At 39.3% G+C, this 18,349-nt stretch overlaps 1 protein-coding gene across 2 annotated transcripts in view; it reads right to left on the minus strand.

The window, feature by feature from the left end:
• The window catches only part of slc38a12 (solute carrier family 38 member 12), a 99,587-nt gene extending 81,267 nt beyond the window's left edge, over positions 1 to 18,320 (minus strand). Inside the window, exons 1-6 of one of the 2 annotated variants that reach the window (XM_088928049.1) lie at positions 18,075 to 18,320; positions 17,453 to 17,511; positions 15,033 to 15,154; positions 12,555 to 12,639; positions 7,350 to 7,437; positions 6,716 to 6,796 (exon numbers count right to left, since the gene is read on the minus strand). In XM_088928049.1, coding sequence (XP_088784175.1) covers positions 6,716 to 6,796; positions 7,350 to 7,437; positions 12,555 to 12,639; positions 15,033 to 15,154; positions 17,453 to 17,497 — 421 coding nt within the window. In that variant the 5' untranslated portion in view covers positions 17,498 to 17,511; positions 18,075 to 18,320. The remainder of the gene's footprint in view (positions 1 to 6,715; positions 6,797 to 7,349; positions 7,438 to 12,554; positions 12,640 to 15,032; positions 15,155 to 17,452; positions 17,512 to 18,074) is intronic. The other variant, XM_088928050.1, reaches the window with a different exon arrangement.
• Positions 18,321 to 18,349: the final 29 nt, after the last annotated feature.

Here is an 18,349-nt window from a genome sequence, read left to right on the forward strand (position 1 = left end):
GATTACCTAAACCGTGGTGTACTAATGGAACAGCCCTCCAGAGGAAATGCCCACATTCCCTAGTGTGTTACAACAGTGATGCAAGTCATTTCAGAATGTTTTTTTTATTTTATCTGGATTTTTTTTTTTGCTCTATCACTTCACGGAGTGCACTGGCAAAGGAGAACAATGAACAAACAAATCTGTAAAGGTCACAAGGTGGCTGTTATCATTTTCCAGTTCATGAACCAATAACTTTAATGAACCAATAAGGTTAATTATTCTTCTCGGCAGAAAGATATAAAGGGTCAAAAAACACAAACTCTTGAAGTCTTTGCTTTTTAATCAAGAATTTCATTAATGAGGCTCTGTGTCTGAATGACTCACTCATTCATTCATTGAAGGTATTGACTCTGCAAATTGCTAAAGGGCTGAAAGCCAGGTCAGAGTTAAAATCCTAATCTGTGGATTGAATATCAAAACCCAAAACACCTTGATATATTATACCTATTTGATGATGGGTGTGTAGTGGGTGGTTCTTTTTTTGTGATTTCACTGAAATAAAGTCTAATGCAACTGGACAATATTTTTTATTAAAGCTTATTTTGGATGGAGAAATATCTAAATTAAAAAAACAATGTTCCCTTAAAGTAAAAAAACAAGCATGCATCACTGAACTTAGATTTGGACACATTTATTCCCACACATAGTAGAAAAGATTGTAATTATTCATGAATTCATTTATTTATTCATCATTGCCTCAAAGGCTGACATTAAGGTGCAGCAATTGTAATTTATGAAAGTCACTTATTTATGTTCATAGTTATATCGCTGTAAGGTGCCATCAACCTATATTCCTAGGCATCCAATCACAATTTACATAATTTAAAATTAGTGCTCCATTAAAATCAAACTTAAAAGTAAAACAAGAAAATTACACACTAGAAAATTCTGACCATGTTTTGGATCTCTAAACAAAGTCTATTGCACTTTGATGACTAATGAAACCAAAAGCCTTCTGTGATTTTGTTAAAACATCTTAGCTTAAAAGACATGAGGCAAACTATAAAGAACAGGAACAGAAGCAGTCAAAACTGATGACATTCCTCTTACCTATATTTGAGCTTTAGAAAAATCTGCCAAGGAAAGGAGGAAAGCACCTCAAAATTGATATTAAAGATTTTTGCTGTGAGCCAAAATTTGCACCCAGCTATATAAAACACAGCTAGAAAAGCAGCTGTGAAGCAAACCTAACAGAAAACCTAGAAAAGAAAGAGGTTACATAGAAATGTATACTTTGTTGTGAAAAGAACAATAGCATCTTATACAGCGTTTAAAAAAGAAAAACATTCAAAAGCAGATTCTCTGTTGAATGACACACACGTACACTGATACCACTGAGTTTTCCAATTAACCTACCAATATGTCTTTGAAATGTGGGAAACTGGAGCACCCAGAGGAAACCCATGTGAGCAGGGGGCAAAGAAACAAACTCCACACAGACAGCACCCCAGGTCCAGAACTGAACCCCAGTGCTGTAAGGCAACAATGCTAATAACTGTAATCTTATCACTGTTCCCAGTCAGAAGGCAGAGGATACCAAGGCATCTAAAGGTGGACTTCCCTTCAGAGAGTAGTGAAAGCCTTTAGGCAGGGAGTCCAAATAAAACTTGCCTTACAAATCAATTCCCACACTGTGGGAATTGAGGTTCCTTATACCGATTAATACAGACCTATGCAGTGTATAGGTAAGAAGAAAATAAGAAAACTGAACTTAATTCAGTGACTATATATAACATTTATTTCAGGAAACAGAATATACTGTAGAAAATTGGTAAGTACACCAAAGAATGAAATCAATCTCATGAAATAAGAAAACTGGGATAGAACTCTACAGATACAGCTAAGTATAAGAAGCATGAGACAAAAATACTCAAAAATAATTACACGGAAGCATACGGATCTGCACATAAATATTCATGATCTACACAAGCACCAAATTATAGATATTGTAAATGCTACAGAACTTCTACAGATGCTAGGGCAGGGGTTATCAACCTATGGCACACGTGCCTTTATTGGCAGTCAAAGGGATTTTTAATGGCAGTTGCAATATAAGTCTCCTAAGCCACAAAGAAATTAAGTTTAAAAAACAATCAAAACTACACCTGACTATTCTGTAATTCTCAACAGCATGGTACCCAATGAAAGCTCTTTGGCTTTCTTTCTTTTGGCTTTTGCTTTATTTACTGCATTATTTTTAGTGAGGCTAGCTTTTTGTTTTCACAGAAAAGCTCCCAATACCTGCGTCTGAAAACATTTTTGTGTAAAGTTCGATATTTTGGACATAATGGCAGCTGCTAAGAAAACAAAGTAAGATGTTTGCTATTTAAAGCCCTTTTAGAGAGAAATGAATATGGATTGGCTCAACATAAAGGCCATGCTGTTTTTGCTCTATATTGTGAGAGCATCGTTTGTCACACATTATGTGACCAATGACATTTTCAGACAAAATATGACCAACAGTTTAAGGATGAGGCATACAAGTTTGAAGTCTGTCAAAGGGCCATAGCAAGGTACGAAAAACAAAGCAGCATCTTTACTAATATCACAAAAATAAAGCCACAGAAGGAAGTTAAAAAATTAGAGAAACATGGAAAGTCATTTACAGATGGGTAATATAAAAAAATAGGCTTTTCTTTGTTTGGATGGTTTGTTTAATGGTTTGCCCAACAAAGACATGAAAATTTCAAGAATTAAGGACTTACACGTGTCTGCTAGATCAATGGACATACACATAGTTGGAAAGGCCAAACATGTTAACAAACAGCAGACAATGACGTTAAAAAATGTAAAAGTATTTAGTGTTGTGTTTGATGAGTGTGTGGATATAAAAGACACGGCGAAGAGCAATATTTTGACTCAGATGGAATTAGCCGAGAATAGCCGTGCTGCCTAAAACCCATGCACAGCAAAACTACAGGGGAAGATAGCTAAGACATATATTAAATATTTTAAGGAAAGAGGAATTGATATCAAGAAAATATTTTCTGTGATGACTGACAGTGCCCCTGCTATGGTAGGAAAATGGCAGGAATATATTTATGCCAGGACTTGAAATTATGAGCTTAATAATGTAATGACTATAGTGGTGGAAATAGTGAAAAGTCTTGAAAAGATAATTAGCCAAGACCACCAGGCTTAAGAGGTGATCTTAAACATTACAGCCCATGAATCAGACACATAAACTGAAAAAAAGACTTTGACAAAATATTAAAACATTAAAAAAAGAAAAGAGTTGATGGACTGAGAGCAAAGCTTGGAAAACAAGAACAGGAACCTACAATGATGCAGTAGCTATGGGTGGATACCTCTTTCTCCTCACCCATGTGTAAAATAATAAATAATTGTAGATGTAAAACTACTAAACTGCCGTGGATGTAGAAGAGACGGTTAAAAAAATACCACTTTTTTCTTAGAAATAAATGTGGTTCAACTGGAATAGCAATGTATTTATGTCTGTTTAAGAAAAATGATATTTTTATTTAGCAATATGCTTTAAATTTATGTTGGGCAACACTGTAGCACACCTCAATCTTTTTTGTTGCTTTCATTACTTAAATACCATATTCACATGATTTACAGCATAACCAAAAACCTATTTGTACACATAATTTGTTAAATCAGAACTTTTCTAAGGACTGCAGTAACACAGCTCAGCCAGTTATTTAAAAGGTCACGCTAATAATATTTTAATACTTCAGCTTTAATGAAGTTACTGGGCAAGCAACAAAGCGAAGAAGCCAATCTCACACACTGTTCCTCTTGAATCGGAACTCTGGACGCTGTAGGATTTTACATGTGTCACAAACGCCACCCAGTGGGAGATAAGGGAAAGGACCTCTGGCACAAAGTTCCAAACTGCAGAACGTGCAACGGAACAAAGATATTTATAACTGTGTGTTCAGTGGTAATTAAAGAAGAATGTTCCTGCTTTAAAAAATGCATCAGCCAGCCCCGCAGTGTAATTAATCCTGGAACAATTCCATTACCTCGAAGACATGTTCAACTGTTCTGAATCACTGACTTTGCTTGATAAAGCCTTTAACCTAGATTGAATTGGGTTAAAGTAAAATGTCAGCCAACCTACCAAAGACATATTCCAAAATGTCTCTTTGCTACAGGCTAGGTACTTGTTACATCTAACCAATGGAAACTGCTATCACGTCCTTCATGTGTAACTGGCACTCTGGCCTCTCTTACTATACTACTAAAATAACATCACAAATTAGCCTATAACAGCATTTCATGCAAAGCAACTGATGTTTATTGTTCATTGCACACTCTTCCTAAATTAGCTGTTTTTTGCGAGTTTGTAAATATACAGCATATATCCTATTTTTGATTTAAAATGTTTAAAAATAATATTTTTTTCTCCAATTCAGTGTCATGAGAGAGTTGGAGCCTATCATTCCGCACACATGCACTCAACTCAGAAGCCAGTTAACCTACTAGAATGTCTTTGGACTGTGGGAGGAAACCGGAGCACCTGGAGGAAACCCACGCAAACACAGGAAGAACATACAAGCTCCACACCACTAGCACACCACATCCTGTATCGAAACCCCAGGGCCATCTCTACTCACAAGAAATCCACCACACATGGGGCAGTGCTACGAAGATTGTTCATCCTCTTAGAATCCACAGAGAGAATGCTGACTAAGAGCAGACACAATACTACAGAATGTTTTTGCTCTTATTTGTATTAAATGTTCAGAAGACAAAAGATAAACTGAATAAGCACCAGGTTTCTTTTCATTCATTATCTTCAGCAGACATTTTAAGCTGGACAAAACTGACCAACACCTACTGAAAATATACAGTTCAGCATCTTACTGAACACCTGAAAGCTGACTACACACTGAAAGGGTTCCTGAGGGGCCAAACCATTCAAAGTGCAGTATGTCCCCTGTAGTTCCACTGGTTCGAATTTGGGCTCTGTCATTAGTCAACTGTGGCCAGTCTTTCTCAAGGACAAGTGCTGCTGAATGGGTTTGAATGAACCAGCGGATCCTACCCACAGTGCAAGCCCCGACTGTGCCTTGGTAGGAGCTGCAGTTTTGAAGCGTTCGTCCTCCCTGCCTTGCCCAAGCTCAGCCCCTGGCTGTAAGTGTGGGGAAAAAGCAGATGGCCTGACCCAGCACACATTCTCTCTCCTACGCATACAAGGGCTTTAACACTTAGATGGGCAATGAAGCGAGCTGACAAAACCAACCCCGGAAGAAAACCTGCCAATTCTAAATCCCTAAAAAAATCGCCAATCAATTTTTCTTTCCACCATTGTGACAGACAACACAAATAAGTTCCTGCGTTTTAATGTGCCCTTTGCTGCTTCTATAAACAAGACAGTGATCAGCACTGATATCCTTCAGATTTAACTTCTTCACTTCTGGCTGTGTCTGTCAATGTGAAGAACACTCAAATGCTAAATTAAGATGGCAGGTAATTATCGCCTGTGGCAATTTAGTGATTACACTTCATTAGATTACAGACTCATTGTGAGTGTTTCTGCAGTAGACATGACAGGATAGAAAATGTACCCTGATCACTACAAACCTTCACCAGCAAGAATCATAGACATTTCTGTCATGTGTCACACCTACAATATCTAGTTCCAGTTTGCTCATACCAAGCCCTTTAATATTGCACCATCCTTCAAAAGTTATTAAAAAAACTTTTTCCTCCTATTAACTATTTATGTTTTACATATTTATTTATTTAGAACTCTAAATATCATTTGTCAGGTCAACCTGGCATTGTCATTAAAGCCAACAACAAACACAAAATCAATTAATACAAAAATCTATGGCAAATTAGGCTCCTGAGAGTAAACTCAATAAGCAGACATAAGATTTGCATGCGGGACAAATAAAAAACAGTCTCCTCCTGTTTGGTTTTGGTTGACTCATCTTACGTTGTGCTGAATTTCAACACTGAGAACAAGCTGATGTCGGTCTTCATAATGACTTCCACACAAACAACTGCAGCTCCTTGCTCCTTTTGGTCCAGAGTTTTAATTTTTATTAAATTAGAAAAAATATTTTACAAATAGTACATGGAGGTGAAATCTGTACCTGCACTCATGTGCTTGGATTAATGTATAGGTACAGATCATAAAACAATCTGTTACTGCACAGACATTTCTGGAAGAGTAAAAGAAACGGCAATAAGCTGGACACACCACAAGACCAGATCATTGCTGGGCCAAAAAGACTAATACAAAACCAACACAGAAGAAGAAATCGTCCTAAATTGCAGAATCCACAGAGGGACCGCTTCGACAACTTTTTTTGTGTTTCTGCTGCCGAAAGTTATTTCAGCACCTTCAAGTAAAGCAGGACGTAATAGGGAAATAATACAAACTTAATTGGGAGAAAAACAGTTTGCTGGAAAAGAACAGTTCAGTAGAACATCTTGAAGTAGACAGAGATCCAGTAGGAGTTGCAGAGTTCAGCTGATGTTTACCAATGTGCCGTCACAAAAATGTAGCCAGAAAGTATCCAACAACAGTCAGTCTCCAGAGGGGCATCACTTATTGTCACCTCCCAGAGCTCTGACTCCTTTTACTTACAGTACAACTTTTTCCCAAGAAATGTTTTTTTTAAGGAATCAGCAATGATTTCTCATCCACTAAGCATGATTTTCAAAAGTGCTCTAAATAAAACACCTCTCTTACCTTTGTTAAAGAATATGGAGGCCATCTGACCCATCTCGACTCGCTCCACAATCTCAAAGTGATCTGGAGAAACACCACGCCCTACAAAACCATAAAAAACAGGCAACACCAGAAATAAACTTAACTTATTTATTGGGTAACAAAATGGAGACACACAGCTACAAGACATAACTGTAATTTGCAAACTTTGAGGCCATTTGTTATAGTTATAGCAAATTATTATTTTTATTATTATAATTTAACACAAAGCAGGGTAGAACTTCAGATCTACTTTATTACATACAGTATGCAGTGATTTAGGGATTTGTAAATGAAGATGATTTAATGAGAAAATTAATTTATAGAAAAGGCCTGCAATTCTGGTTTCCAAACCCATCTACATTTACAGAATTGAAAATATAAAAATATATATTGGCACTCTAGATCAAGACCGTTACATAATGCTGGGTAAAATGACTGAATGGCTATTAAACTTGCGGGCATAATTAACAAGCAATAACAGGTCAACGATCAATAATTCACTTTACAAATCATTAGAATATCTTTCAGACACAGGGTGTCAAAATGTATCTCTACAGCTGCAAACTCAAATCCCCTCTGAAATGCCATCTGTGAAAGGGGACTGATTACTCACGGACGGAGAGAATGGGATGAGTTTCCGAGTGATCGCGGACTAGCACCTCATCATCTGAATCATCGGATGTGGAATCGCTGTCGTTGATCTGGGGGGGTGAGAGAGCAAACATGGTGCTTTAGACAGGAAATACCTTTGATTCACTGATCCATTTGTTCCTGCAGCAACTTCTCTGTCTGGGATAGAGAAATGGAAAATGCCTAGGCCACCTTATGCAGTCTCTGCACAGGCTTCAGCCAGACTCTGAACCTTTTGCTCATCCATCCCAAGGAAGGCAGCATGCCATGCTGTTGGGTAACTGTTTATTCCTAATTGAGAGTAAAGAGAACAAAAACCTGCTTCAGCACAGAAAACTGTGCCATGTCTAGTTTTGCTAACTGCAAACTCTTCCCTATGACCAAGAGCTCCATAGTACCAGCTTGGTTTCCCCTTTGTTTGGGTTTGAGTAAATTTGCCCTGCCCCATGCAACAAGATACATTGATATAGTGTGACTTGATTCAAGGGTCTGCAGCTGAAGTCAAAGTACTATGTAGCTGAAGGAGTGAAGGAATATCCGTTTACCCACTCCCCAAAATCATCATGTGCAGAGGCACTGCTTTCATTCAGTCCTCTGTTACACCCGAAAACCTGGGGTCACAGAAAATCACTTGACTGACAACCTCACTTGGAACTTTGGCCATAGCTGAAATTTATGGGGATACGAAAAGTAAACGCAATAGACAGTGATGATATTAAGACCTTCTCCAGATACTCAAAGTTGTATACACCATAAGCTCTTGTACCCAAGCCAGGGCCCTGCAGAGGGACAGTCCTGCCGGCTTTTGATAGATAGATACTTTATTGATCCCGTGAGGGAAATTGCAGAAACTGCAGAAATTGCAAGCAGCCGGATGTGATTGATCTAATTAAATCATTCAAAGCCTGGGTGGAATGTAAACCAGAAGCCACTGTCCCTATATAGGACTGGAGTTACAGACCCCTTACCTACGTCAAGACAAGATGTTAGACATTCCATGCTGCTTACTTCATAGATGTGGAAAGCACATAACAATAAATCATATAAAGTATTTAGACTTTCTTTTTTGCCATGTCTTTACACTAGCCCACACTTTGTAACAATTACAATACACTCATCCTTACAGACACCCCTAAAAGTACCCCAGAAAATTATTGACATCAAATGACAGAAACCTACTATTTGGATTTGGTTCAGTGCTGGTCTTCAGATTGTTAAGCATTCGCCAACCGAGCAATTCCTCTTCTCGAGATTCAACCCAACAAGCCCACTTTCAATTGCCATTTGTCAAACAGCAAAGGTTCAGAATATGTTATGAGCAATTTATTTGCCAACATCTGCAAGTTAAAATAGAACAGCATCTGCAAATTGTCAAGCGCAGCTGTTTTGTGCTCCGTAAATGATAATGCCTCCCTTCACTCACATCGGGAGAGTGCCTGTTCTTGTGCCCTATAATAAGTGCTCATCATCTAAAATGACACAGATTTGTTTCAATTACAGTGCAATTAAGGTAAACATTAGGGCTGTCATAAACTGATTAACAACAACAAAAAAGAGGGGCTAGCGCTGCCTAAACATAAGTTGCAATTAAAGGAAACTCAGTGAGTCCTAGTAGAAAAAGAATGATCCATGATGAGATGACTCAGTTGCAATAAAACATGAATTTTCAGTTTCATATTTCACCCTGGTACTGCAAACAAGTTATTTCTTCAATCACTTTCAGCTACAGATATTAAAGAGGTACTAGCGCAACATGCAATGCAAACGTAGATCAGCATTAGAGAAGGTGGCACCCCAAACAAAAGTTGCAAGGACAAAACCATATTCCCTCTCAGTGTCAAAGCATGTTCAAGATTTCCAAAACAATTACACAGGCTACCAAGAACAATCCGCGATTTAAAGCTGTCACTGCTTTACAATTTTTTTCACAAATACCCATATTTGGACAACGTATTGCAGAAAATTGCACTGATGCTTCAGAGACAAAAAGAATTTGCAGCTTATTGCTGATATGTCAAAGAAAATCCAGTAGACAAATAAACTGTGCCAAACCAGCTCTTGCAAATGCAGAATTTGGAAAAGTAGAAGTTTCTCTTCTGTGAAAAACAAATCTTTAAAGGGGGTTACTGCAGGAGAAGGCCGTAGCAGAGAAATGACTCTGAACGACCGGAGCAGGAAGAACATGCAGAGGGCTACAGAGGAGACAGCTCTGCACATGAGCTTCAATTTGAAAACTACAAAGCAGAATTCCTTTACACAGCAAGCTTCCAAAGGCTGACCCTCTGTGTCCTCTCCTGTACGGGTCAGGGTTTTTATCGCTCTGAAAAACAAGCATGCTCCTACTTCTAACTGCTGGAGGGGATGGTGATTAACAGTACAGTATCTCCCAATTCTGTTGGATGGGAGCACTGCAAGTTAAAAAGTTAAAAATGAATGCCGAAGTTTTCCTACATGCATTCATTTCTGCATTTACTCCGTCTGCTCAGGGATTAGGTTTCTTCTGACCACTTGTCTTTCAATCTGTCTAGGCGGGCATTTCCAACTACGCCCAAAATCCCAAGAAATCCTGTTTCCTTTGAAGCTGCGGCAGATCTGCACAGATCAGAATTTCAAGAGGCCAGATGTGGACAATTGGTCCAGACGGTTGTATGATGTGTACTGCAAAATACAGGAAATATACATTTTTTTAAACAGACATTTACTACAGTATATGCATATATATATATAGTTTTGATGCAATGGATTCGATGGACTGTAGTACTGACCAGGCTGATATCTAATTCACTGGAGTCACGCAGGCCTCACTTGTGAATAAGTAGCTCCGTGTTGATGGATGGATGGACATGTATTTATATTCTCATAAATATAATTTGTTTGCCCTATTCAAACTATTGCCCAAAATTATGTATACTTACAGAAAAAGCATGAATACATTCAGAGCCAGCTCCAATACGTTAAAACAAAATAAAGTAAAATGTGATTTCCATACTGTGTGGGAACACAACAATAACTCTTCTTGCTACAGAACATGTTCATTTGTTATGGATGCTCAGATCTTGAAGAAAGTCTAGCCAAGCAGGGAATAAAGTGAGACACATCCTGGAATCTTTACCAATGTCAGGCTTTTATCATAATTGGAAATGTCATTACGTCTGAAGTGGAAATGCTAAGCCTTAAGCATCATCCCTTGTAGCCTCGCAGGAAAACAGCATAATCAATCACTTCCTTGAGGTTTTTTTTCTCAGTCAAAACCAGTTAAGTATAAAATGATAAAAAGAACCAACTGCCTTCACAATCATTTAAGCAAGACTAGCATTTCAACACAGGTGGAAGATTAAAATGCCTTCTGCAGCAGACTCATGCAATCCTGGGTTCAGCTTTCTAGCTCTCTGTTTGGCAGGTCAGACATCAAAGCAGGTCAGCAATAGTCGAAAACATTTTACGATGCCATCTCTACGTCAAGTCAACTGTAACCACTTTCACGCACACATGAGAAAATACAAACATCTTGGGTATAAAGTCGAATACTGATACAGACTGGCCAACGCAGAATAGCATGTTTACTGATTAGAACACTCGAGTCTCGGCTGTCCTCCCTTGATAATCTCAGACACCAAGATCCAAAGATAAGGAACACCATTATAAAAAAACTAAAATGCAATCCTGAACCCCTGTAGATTGTGCCCAAATAGAACACTGTTTTCTGGATTTAATTTATTGCAAATAATGAGACTCTTAATTGATATAAGAACATAATACTGGTTAGAAATGAAAGGAGGTCATCTGGCCACTTGTGTTATTAATAGTTAATTGATACAAGGAACTCATTCACCTGTTTTTTTAAAGATACCAAGGCATCAGCTACAAATACAGCTGAGTAGCTTGGTTCCTTACTCCCACAACTCTTTTGGTAAAGAATTGCCTTCAAATGAGTCCTTGATGTTGGAAATACACCACTTTCTATACATCAAGTCATTTAACCAACAGCGCCCTAGATGGCCTGTGCTCAATTCGTTTTCTCCTGTTTTTCCATCTAAACAGCTCTTAAAACGTTGTCAGTTAATGATGCCCTGATAATTGTGGAAATATTGCTCTAACCAACTGTCCCTGAGTAAGAATATAGGGGGTTCAGTTGCTATTACTCCAGACACCTGGTGACTGAAACAATTATTGAAAGGCGTGCACAGTTAACGGTCATTCTGAAACCCAACTGACTCCTAGAAAGCTATAATCAACTACAAAAAGGTGTTTTTAAGCAAGTGGTTCAGATAAAGGGTTTCATCAGCCTTAGTGACATATAAGTCCTTTGGCCATAGATGAAGCACCTGCACAAGAAATGCATATTATTCTGAAAAGAAAGCATACAAACATTCTTCTTCAGATATGTAGCTTTGGCATAAACTGCAGCCTTAACCAGCAGCCATATCACCCTGCCACTCACAACTGACAACCCACCGAAGCTCAGCAGGTGTGAGCCTGGATAAGAGATCTCCTAGGAAAAACTAAGGCTGCTGCTGGAAGAGATGCCAGTGGGACCAGGAGGAGGCGCTCACCCTGCGGTCCATGTGAGTCCTAATGCCCCAGTATAGTGACGGGGACATATAAAGTAAATAAGCGCCATCCTTCAGATGAGACGTAAAACCGAGGTCCCAACTCTCTGTGTTCATTAAAAACCCCAGGGCGTTTCTCGAAGAGTGGGGGATTTAACCCGGCAACTTGGCCCATCTACAAATTGGCTTCATCACTCTGGTCTCCTCCCCACTGATAGCTGGTGTGTGGTGAGCATACTGGTGCACTATGGCTGCCATTGGATCATCCGGGTAGGGGCAACACAATGGTGATGGTGGTTGTGGTGGAGGGGAGCTCTCATTACTTTTAAAGCCTTTTGAGTGGAGTGTCCAGAAAAGCACTATATAAGTGTAAACAATTGATAATAATAATAATAATAATAATAATAATAATAATAATAATAATAATAATAATATTGTTGTTGTTATTATTATGATGAACTGTGGGATATGAGGGACTCTCCATTTTGTGACAATAATGAACAGTAAAGAAATCCTTGAGACTCAGGTGTCTAATGACAAGGATCGTACAGGAAAAAATTACAGTAACGCTTAAACAAACATGGGTTCAAAAACTGGTTTCAATTTTGTTTCCACCTAGAGCTCACTGGAACACTCACCACCTTCTCAGTTTCCCTCCTTTTCCAGCGTAAATGCGCATTGGCAGCAGCCATGGCTTCGATCACAAACGTCGTCGTCATGTAACTGCAAAAAAAGAATTCCGGCAAACGTCGATACCACGGGAAATACTGCAAAGACTGATGTGATATCAACCGTGTTCACAACTACCCCCAGCAAAGGTAAAGCAGTTTTGTGAGAAGTGTGTTTTTTTCTCAGTTTCTCAAGACTGCTAAGCTAACACTGGAGGTACACTCTTAGGAAAACCAGGAGGACTAGCTTTACCCACAAGCTAGTGTGGGTACAGTGATCCACGCACTCAGTAGCTGTCCTATGGGAACTTGCCCTGCTTGCCAGCTCATCATGCTTTTCTGTATGTTTTTCATAGATAAACACTGCCCCCTTGTGGAGTGTTGCCTATATTAAATTGTTTCAAAGAACAGAAGTTTTTAAAGATAAGTCTTAAAGCTTTCTACAACAATTTTAAATCTATGGCAAAGACTTTAATTTTCTACTTTTTAACCTTGATGAACACCTGGGTAGATTTAATTTACAGACCAGTAACGTCAAAACGACTGAGAACTGAGACAGTCTTTTAGGTTTCACAATCACACACTAGGAAACTTTTGACGAGAAATGACTCTTTCGGTGTCTTTCAGTGATTGATGTAATAACACTGGTCATGTGTCCTCCTTTCTTTGCCAGTCACCATTCAAGGCTTGTACTGAGGAACACAAACTTCTCAGCACGCTGTGTCATGCAGTGCAATGTGCATGATAGCCGAAAGGTTAACATGCAGTGCATCAGGAAGCACCACCCGAGCCACTGTTTTAAAAGAGCAGACACCCCGCCAATACACTGAGGTTCCTGCCACCTCAGATACATGGTGGTGGTGGAGGGGAGCTCTCTTTACTTTTAAAGCCCTTTGAGTGGAGTGTCCAGAAAAGCACTATATAAGTGTAAACAATTATTAATAATAATAATAATATGTTGTTGTTGTTATTATTATTATTTATTATTATGAACTGTGGGATATGAGGGACTCTCCATTTTGTGACAAACAATAATGAACAGTAAAGAAATCCTTGCATCAGGAAGCACCACCTGAGCCACTGTTTTAAATGAGCAGACACCCCGCCAAGGATCCTGCCACCTCAGATACATCCCTGCAACCAGACAGTACGATTATTGTGACAGCGGCTGCATCAGCGCAGATTAAGAGCAGTTCAGGTTGTACTGAACACTGTGCTCTAGTTACGCTTGGAAAGGGCAGCCTCTCTTTTGTTACCTTCTTGAAGTTAGTCGGCTTCTCGAAAAACAAGGAGATTTATACAGTCTGACACAGCGTGCAATACTACAAGAGCCCAAAGTACAAAGGGCTGGGTGGGGTGAAGAGTAAGTTGTGGGCAGAGTGGAGGTTTTCAGCCTTTTCTTGCACCAAGCAGTACCAGGAAAAACCAATGAAAAAGCTGTAAAAACTGACAGTTTCTCCTCATTAAATTCTTATTTCTAAAGAACATTATAAGGTTTACGTGAGTGGATATGTAGCTAGAATAAGCTAAGCTCAGTGCTCCACCTGTCTGGTGGAAAACTGGAAAGGCTTTGCATTAGAACCTCATTCATCACATCACACCAATAACTGCTGATCCAGCTCAGGGTCATGGAGGTCCGGAGCCTAACTCAGGAAAGTCCCATGACAGGACACACCCTGGATGGAACTCACAGACACAAACATGCAAAAACACACAGCAGGACCCGTTTCACAGAAGCCAATTAAGCTACCAGTATGCCTTTGCACATGCACCTCCTACTTACTTACAACTCCCGCTCGCTGTAAATCTGAGGTTACTGGAGAACGCTGTTACTCTGGACAGGGTAACAGCTATGACTTTGCATTTATACTACAATTCTCTCACTTCAGTAACTGCAGACTTCTCGTCTCATTCAGAAGACAAATCCTCAGATGTAGATCACTTTGTAAAAAAATAAATAATTCTGCTTGATACCATACTGTCATAAAGAATAGGCTGGCATCCACCGAGACTATATAAATATCTTCATTGAGGTTGTATGTTCTCCCCGTGTTTGCATGGGTTTCCTCTGGCTGCTCTGGTTTCCTCCCCTAGTCTGAAGACAGACTGGTAGGTTAATTGATGTCTGGGAAAGCTGGCACTGGTGTGAGTGTACGCATGTTTGTGTCTGCCCTGTGATGGACTGGTGTCCTGTCCAGGGTGTCCAACGGATTGTGCACACTGCTTACCTAGATAGGCCCCGGCTTTCCTGTGACCTTGAATTGGAAGAGGCCCTTAGAAAACAGATCAATGGATGGATTTTACAGCATTTTCACATCTTTTCCCCATTTAGTGTGTGCCTGGGAAGGCAGCACAAAACACGTTTCAGGGTTTGGCTTGTGTCTATGGAATGTGCACTTTGCAGAGCAATGCAACCACTGCATAAAGAGTGATCTAGCAGAGACTCACCTCATGAACGCCAGGAAGCAGATGAGTGCAAGGCTGACCACCCACCCAGCAGTGGCAAAAGCTTTAGGCATCGTCAAGGCCCCAGTACCAACGATCAGGTTAAACATGTACACCAGACCTACCTAGAGGAGGAGAAAGAAAACACAGGCACAGGGGTGAGATCACACAGTATTCTGCTACCACCAATAACACCAGGAGAACAGCACTGCACCAGAACCTGAACTTCTGCCATGGTGAACACTTTTATGAAAATATAGCTTGTTTTGAATAAGGATTTACATTCACATAGTACCATGGGTTTTTTTTTTAAATTGAAAGTTTAATAATAAAGAAACAACAGCATTTGAATATGTTTCACCCATAGAATAAAAAATTGTTAATTTTCACCCTAATATGTTTGAAGTTTAAAGCCATTCAAATGTGTGTTGGGTGGGAACTAGTAAGACCGATATTAGTAATGCTACATGTATACATGTTCATTCAAAAAACATAAGGTTTCGGATTTCAATGTTAAAAAAATCTAGCATTTTGTAATGTCAGCTGAATCGGAGTCTTACTTTTAAAGATTATGGAAGTGTGGAACAAGCCGCACAGCTGCACACGCTTATGAAGTTGATACCCTGACATCTTTCAAGAAACAGCTGGATGACATCTTCAAGTCAGTTATCTACTAACTACAAAATGGGCTAGATCCTGCATTTGTAACCGGTGTTATGTTCTTATGGCTGAATGTTCCACCACCAGCAGACATCACATCAGGTTTAGGAATGGAATTTTGTATGGTCATAAAGAATGACATGAAAAATATATGCAGATTTTATCTCTTGAAGTCATAAATGGCCCACCCCATCATTTTGAACCTACTTAAAAGCTTATTGGAAGCTACTGCACCATAATGGAATTACTTTGAAGCCAAGGCTTACTGTATTCACAGCGAGGTGGACAGTAAGCAAATCTGTCAGACACATTTTGAGAAAAATGCAACCTTTTAAATTATTGAAAAAATAGAAAATAGATCTTCAGTTTTCCTTCACACTGGATATTCAATGACCAAGTCCCTACCCAGACCTTGCGAAACAATAAAAAAACAGCAAGACATGCAGCTTTCCAGAGCAGACCTGATTATCACAGAAAACCACTATTACACTTCTCCTTTTTAAAACCCCTGATGTAGCACTGAGGGTGGGCTATTTCAGTTTGATTTTTTTTTACTCCTACCGTTCATGATTGTTGCTGACTTAGTGATCCTTTGCATTGAATCTGCTGTTGAGCCTGCTTCACTAGAATCCTGGTAATTGCCTTTCCAACTTACAGAACCAGTACTGTGCTACTGTGCACTATAGCATAAAACTTTAAAGCATGAACATCCATCACTCCATTTACTCACAAATATTGATGTGCTGCACTGTTTGCATTATCATGTTATGAATATCCATTTTCAATGACTATATAATAGAAATGATAAAGACCTGGCTTGGAAATGTTTAAACTCAATGACTGACATCAAGGCAACCTTCAACTCATGGTCTGCTCCTCAATACTTCTCGTTAAAGCACGCAAATAGCTGTTTAAACTGCTTGTGTTGTTTACATAACAAGCAACAAAAAAGCACTTCACTTTACAAAAATACAATACAATTTATTACAATTTACTCATATTTATGGCCAAATAGGAATGAACACACTGGCAAAACTAAAACATTCCTTTCACACAGATAAAACGGTATTAGAACACTCACTGCTGCACACTTTAATAAGCACTTACAGGGATTGTAAACTACAGTACAAAACACTGTTTACTCTACCAATATCCTGGAGTATTTACTAGCAAAACAGAGCCATAGTGTGTCACTAGGTTAAGATTAAGAACTGTGCGAAGGCAAACTTCAGTATAGTGAGAGCTGTGATCAAAACCAGGGACTGTAAAATAAAACTGTCACAGCAGAGTAGGGTTAACAGTGCAAAACTCCCCTGATTCTTGTGAGCTGGTTTCATGACAGGTTATGAACATTGATTGTGACAGGGCACTGTTCTCTTGTGTCAAGAGCGAGAAAGTCTTTTGGCTGTTTTTACTTAGTGATTCATCAGCAACTGGAGACCATCATCAGAATTTCTCATGTCTGCACCCATGAGTAAAAAGATAACAGGAGAACCAGCACTGGTTAGAATGAAGACAAAAAAAAGTGTAGGGCGATCACAGCATACTGGTGTGGAGGTGTCGATTTTTTCAGCTTGGTCTTATTTGCTCCTGTGCTGACATTTTCCCAGTGGTGGGACTACACGAAAAAAACGATTTTAACGCTCCAGAGTGCAGCCTAATAATCGTGTGCAACCTGGACCTTGACTGAGTAAAACAGGAATGTCAACACAAACTTCAGAGCTACCAGCAACCCTCCCTTCAACCGGACGATCGTTACTCACATAAGGGGAATACGGCTCCCCGGTGTCGGTGATGCCTCCAGCCATTCTGTAACCACAACCTTGGAAGAGAAAGACTCACTTTAAGCAGTCAACTCCAGCCAAAGTTGGAAGAAATAAAATGAATCATGCATTTCAAAAACACTCGCAGTAGCATGTTAGTACATGTTTTCTACTTTACAGTTCCACTTCACTGTTATAAAGCTGAAAAGAACAGATGTTTTGAAACTGCGAGGGGTCGAGGTTATTTCCTACCATCTCCTCTTCGGAAATACGGTGGTTATTTTTTATAAAAACGTAAGCCATTTTTCGGCTAATATACTGTAGAATTTGAATGCGGAATTAGTTCTAGAGTTTAGAAAGGAATAAAGAGCCTATACACAAACCTGCATGGTTTTTTTTAATAAAAGGCATACATCTTATTTTATGTTCTTCAATAGATCGCACATTTACACTGGAGAGAGGAAAATTATAGAAATGTTCTGTAAAATTCAGTTTGCGCTGTTGTTTGCTTTCGAGACTGTAATGCCATTTGTTCCAGGTATACTATTAAAACGCATAAAAAAACACATAAAGCCAAGGCATGATACTGCCTGCATTTTACCATACCTGTAAGTTCACTCACCTGGGTTACCACAGTGACCAGCAGAAAACACGTTCTTTCCCCCTTGTTCTCTGTGTTTCTACAGTGCTGTCACGGCTACAAAGGCACAACCGGAGAATGGCAAACCGTTAAAGTCGACGCTCATAATCTAATTTCTATTTTCATTTTGCCACTTCCACCACGAACGCAACAACATTCAATTTCCAGCAACACCGCCTCTTCCGCAGCTCTCAGACGTCCAGGTTTTCAGGTGCCTGTCACGAGACTGACGTGGATACAGAAAAGTGAATCTGGCG

This window comes from Atractosteus spatula, chromosome 11 (assembly GCF_055471065.1).
Source record: "Atractosteus spatula isolate fAtrSpa1 chromosome 11, fAtrSpa1.hap1, whole genome shotgun sequence".
Lineage (NCBI taxonomy): Eukaryota > Metazoa > Chordata > Actinopteri > Semionotiformes > Lepisosteidae > Atractosteus > Atractosteus spatula.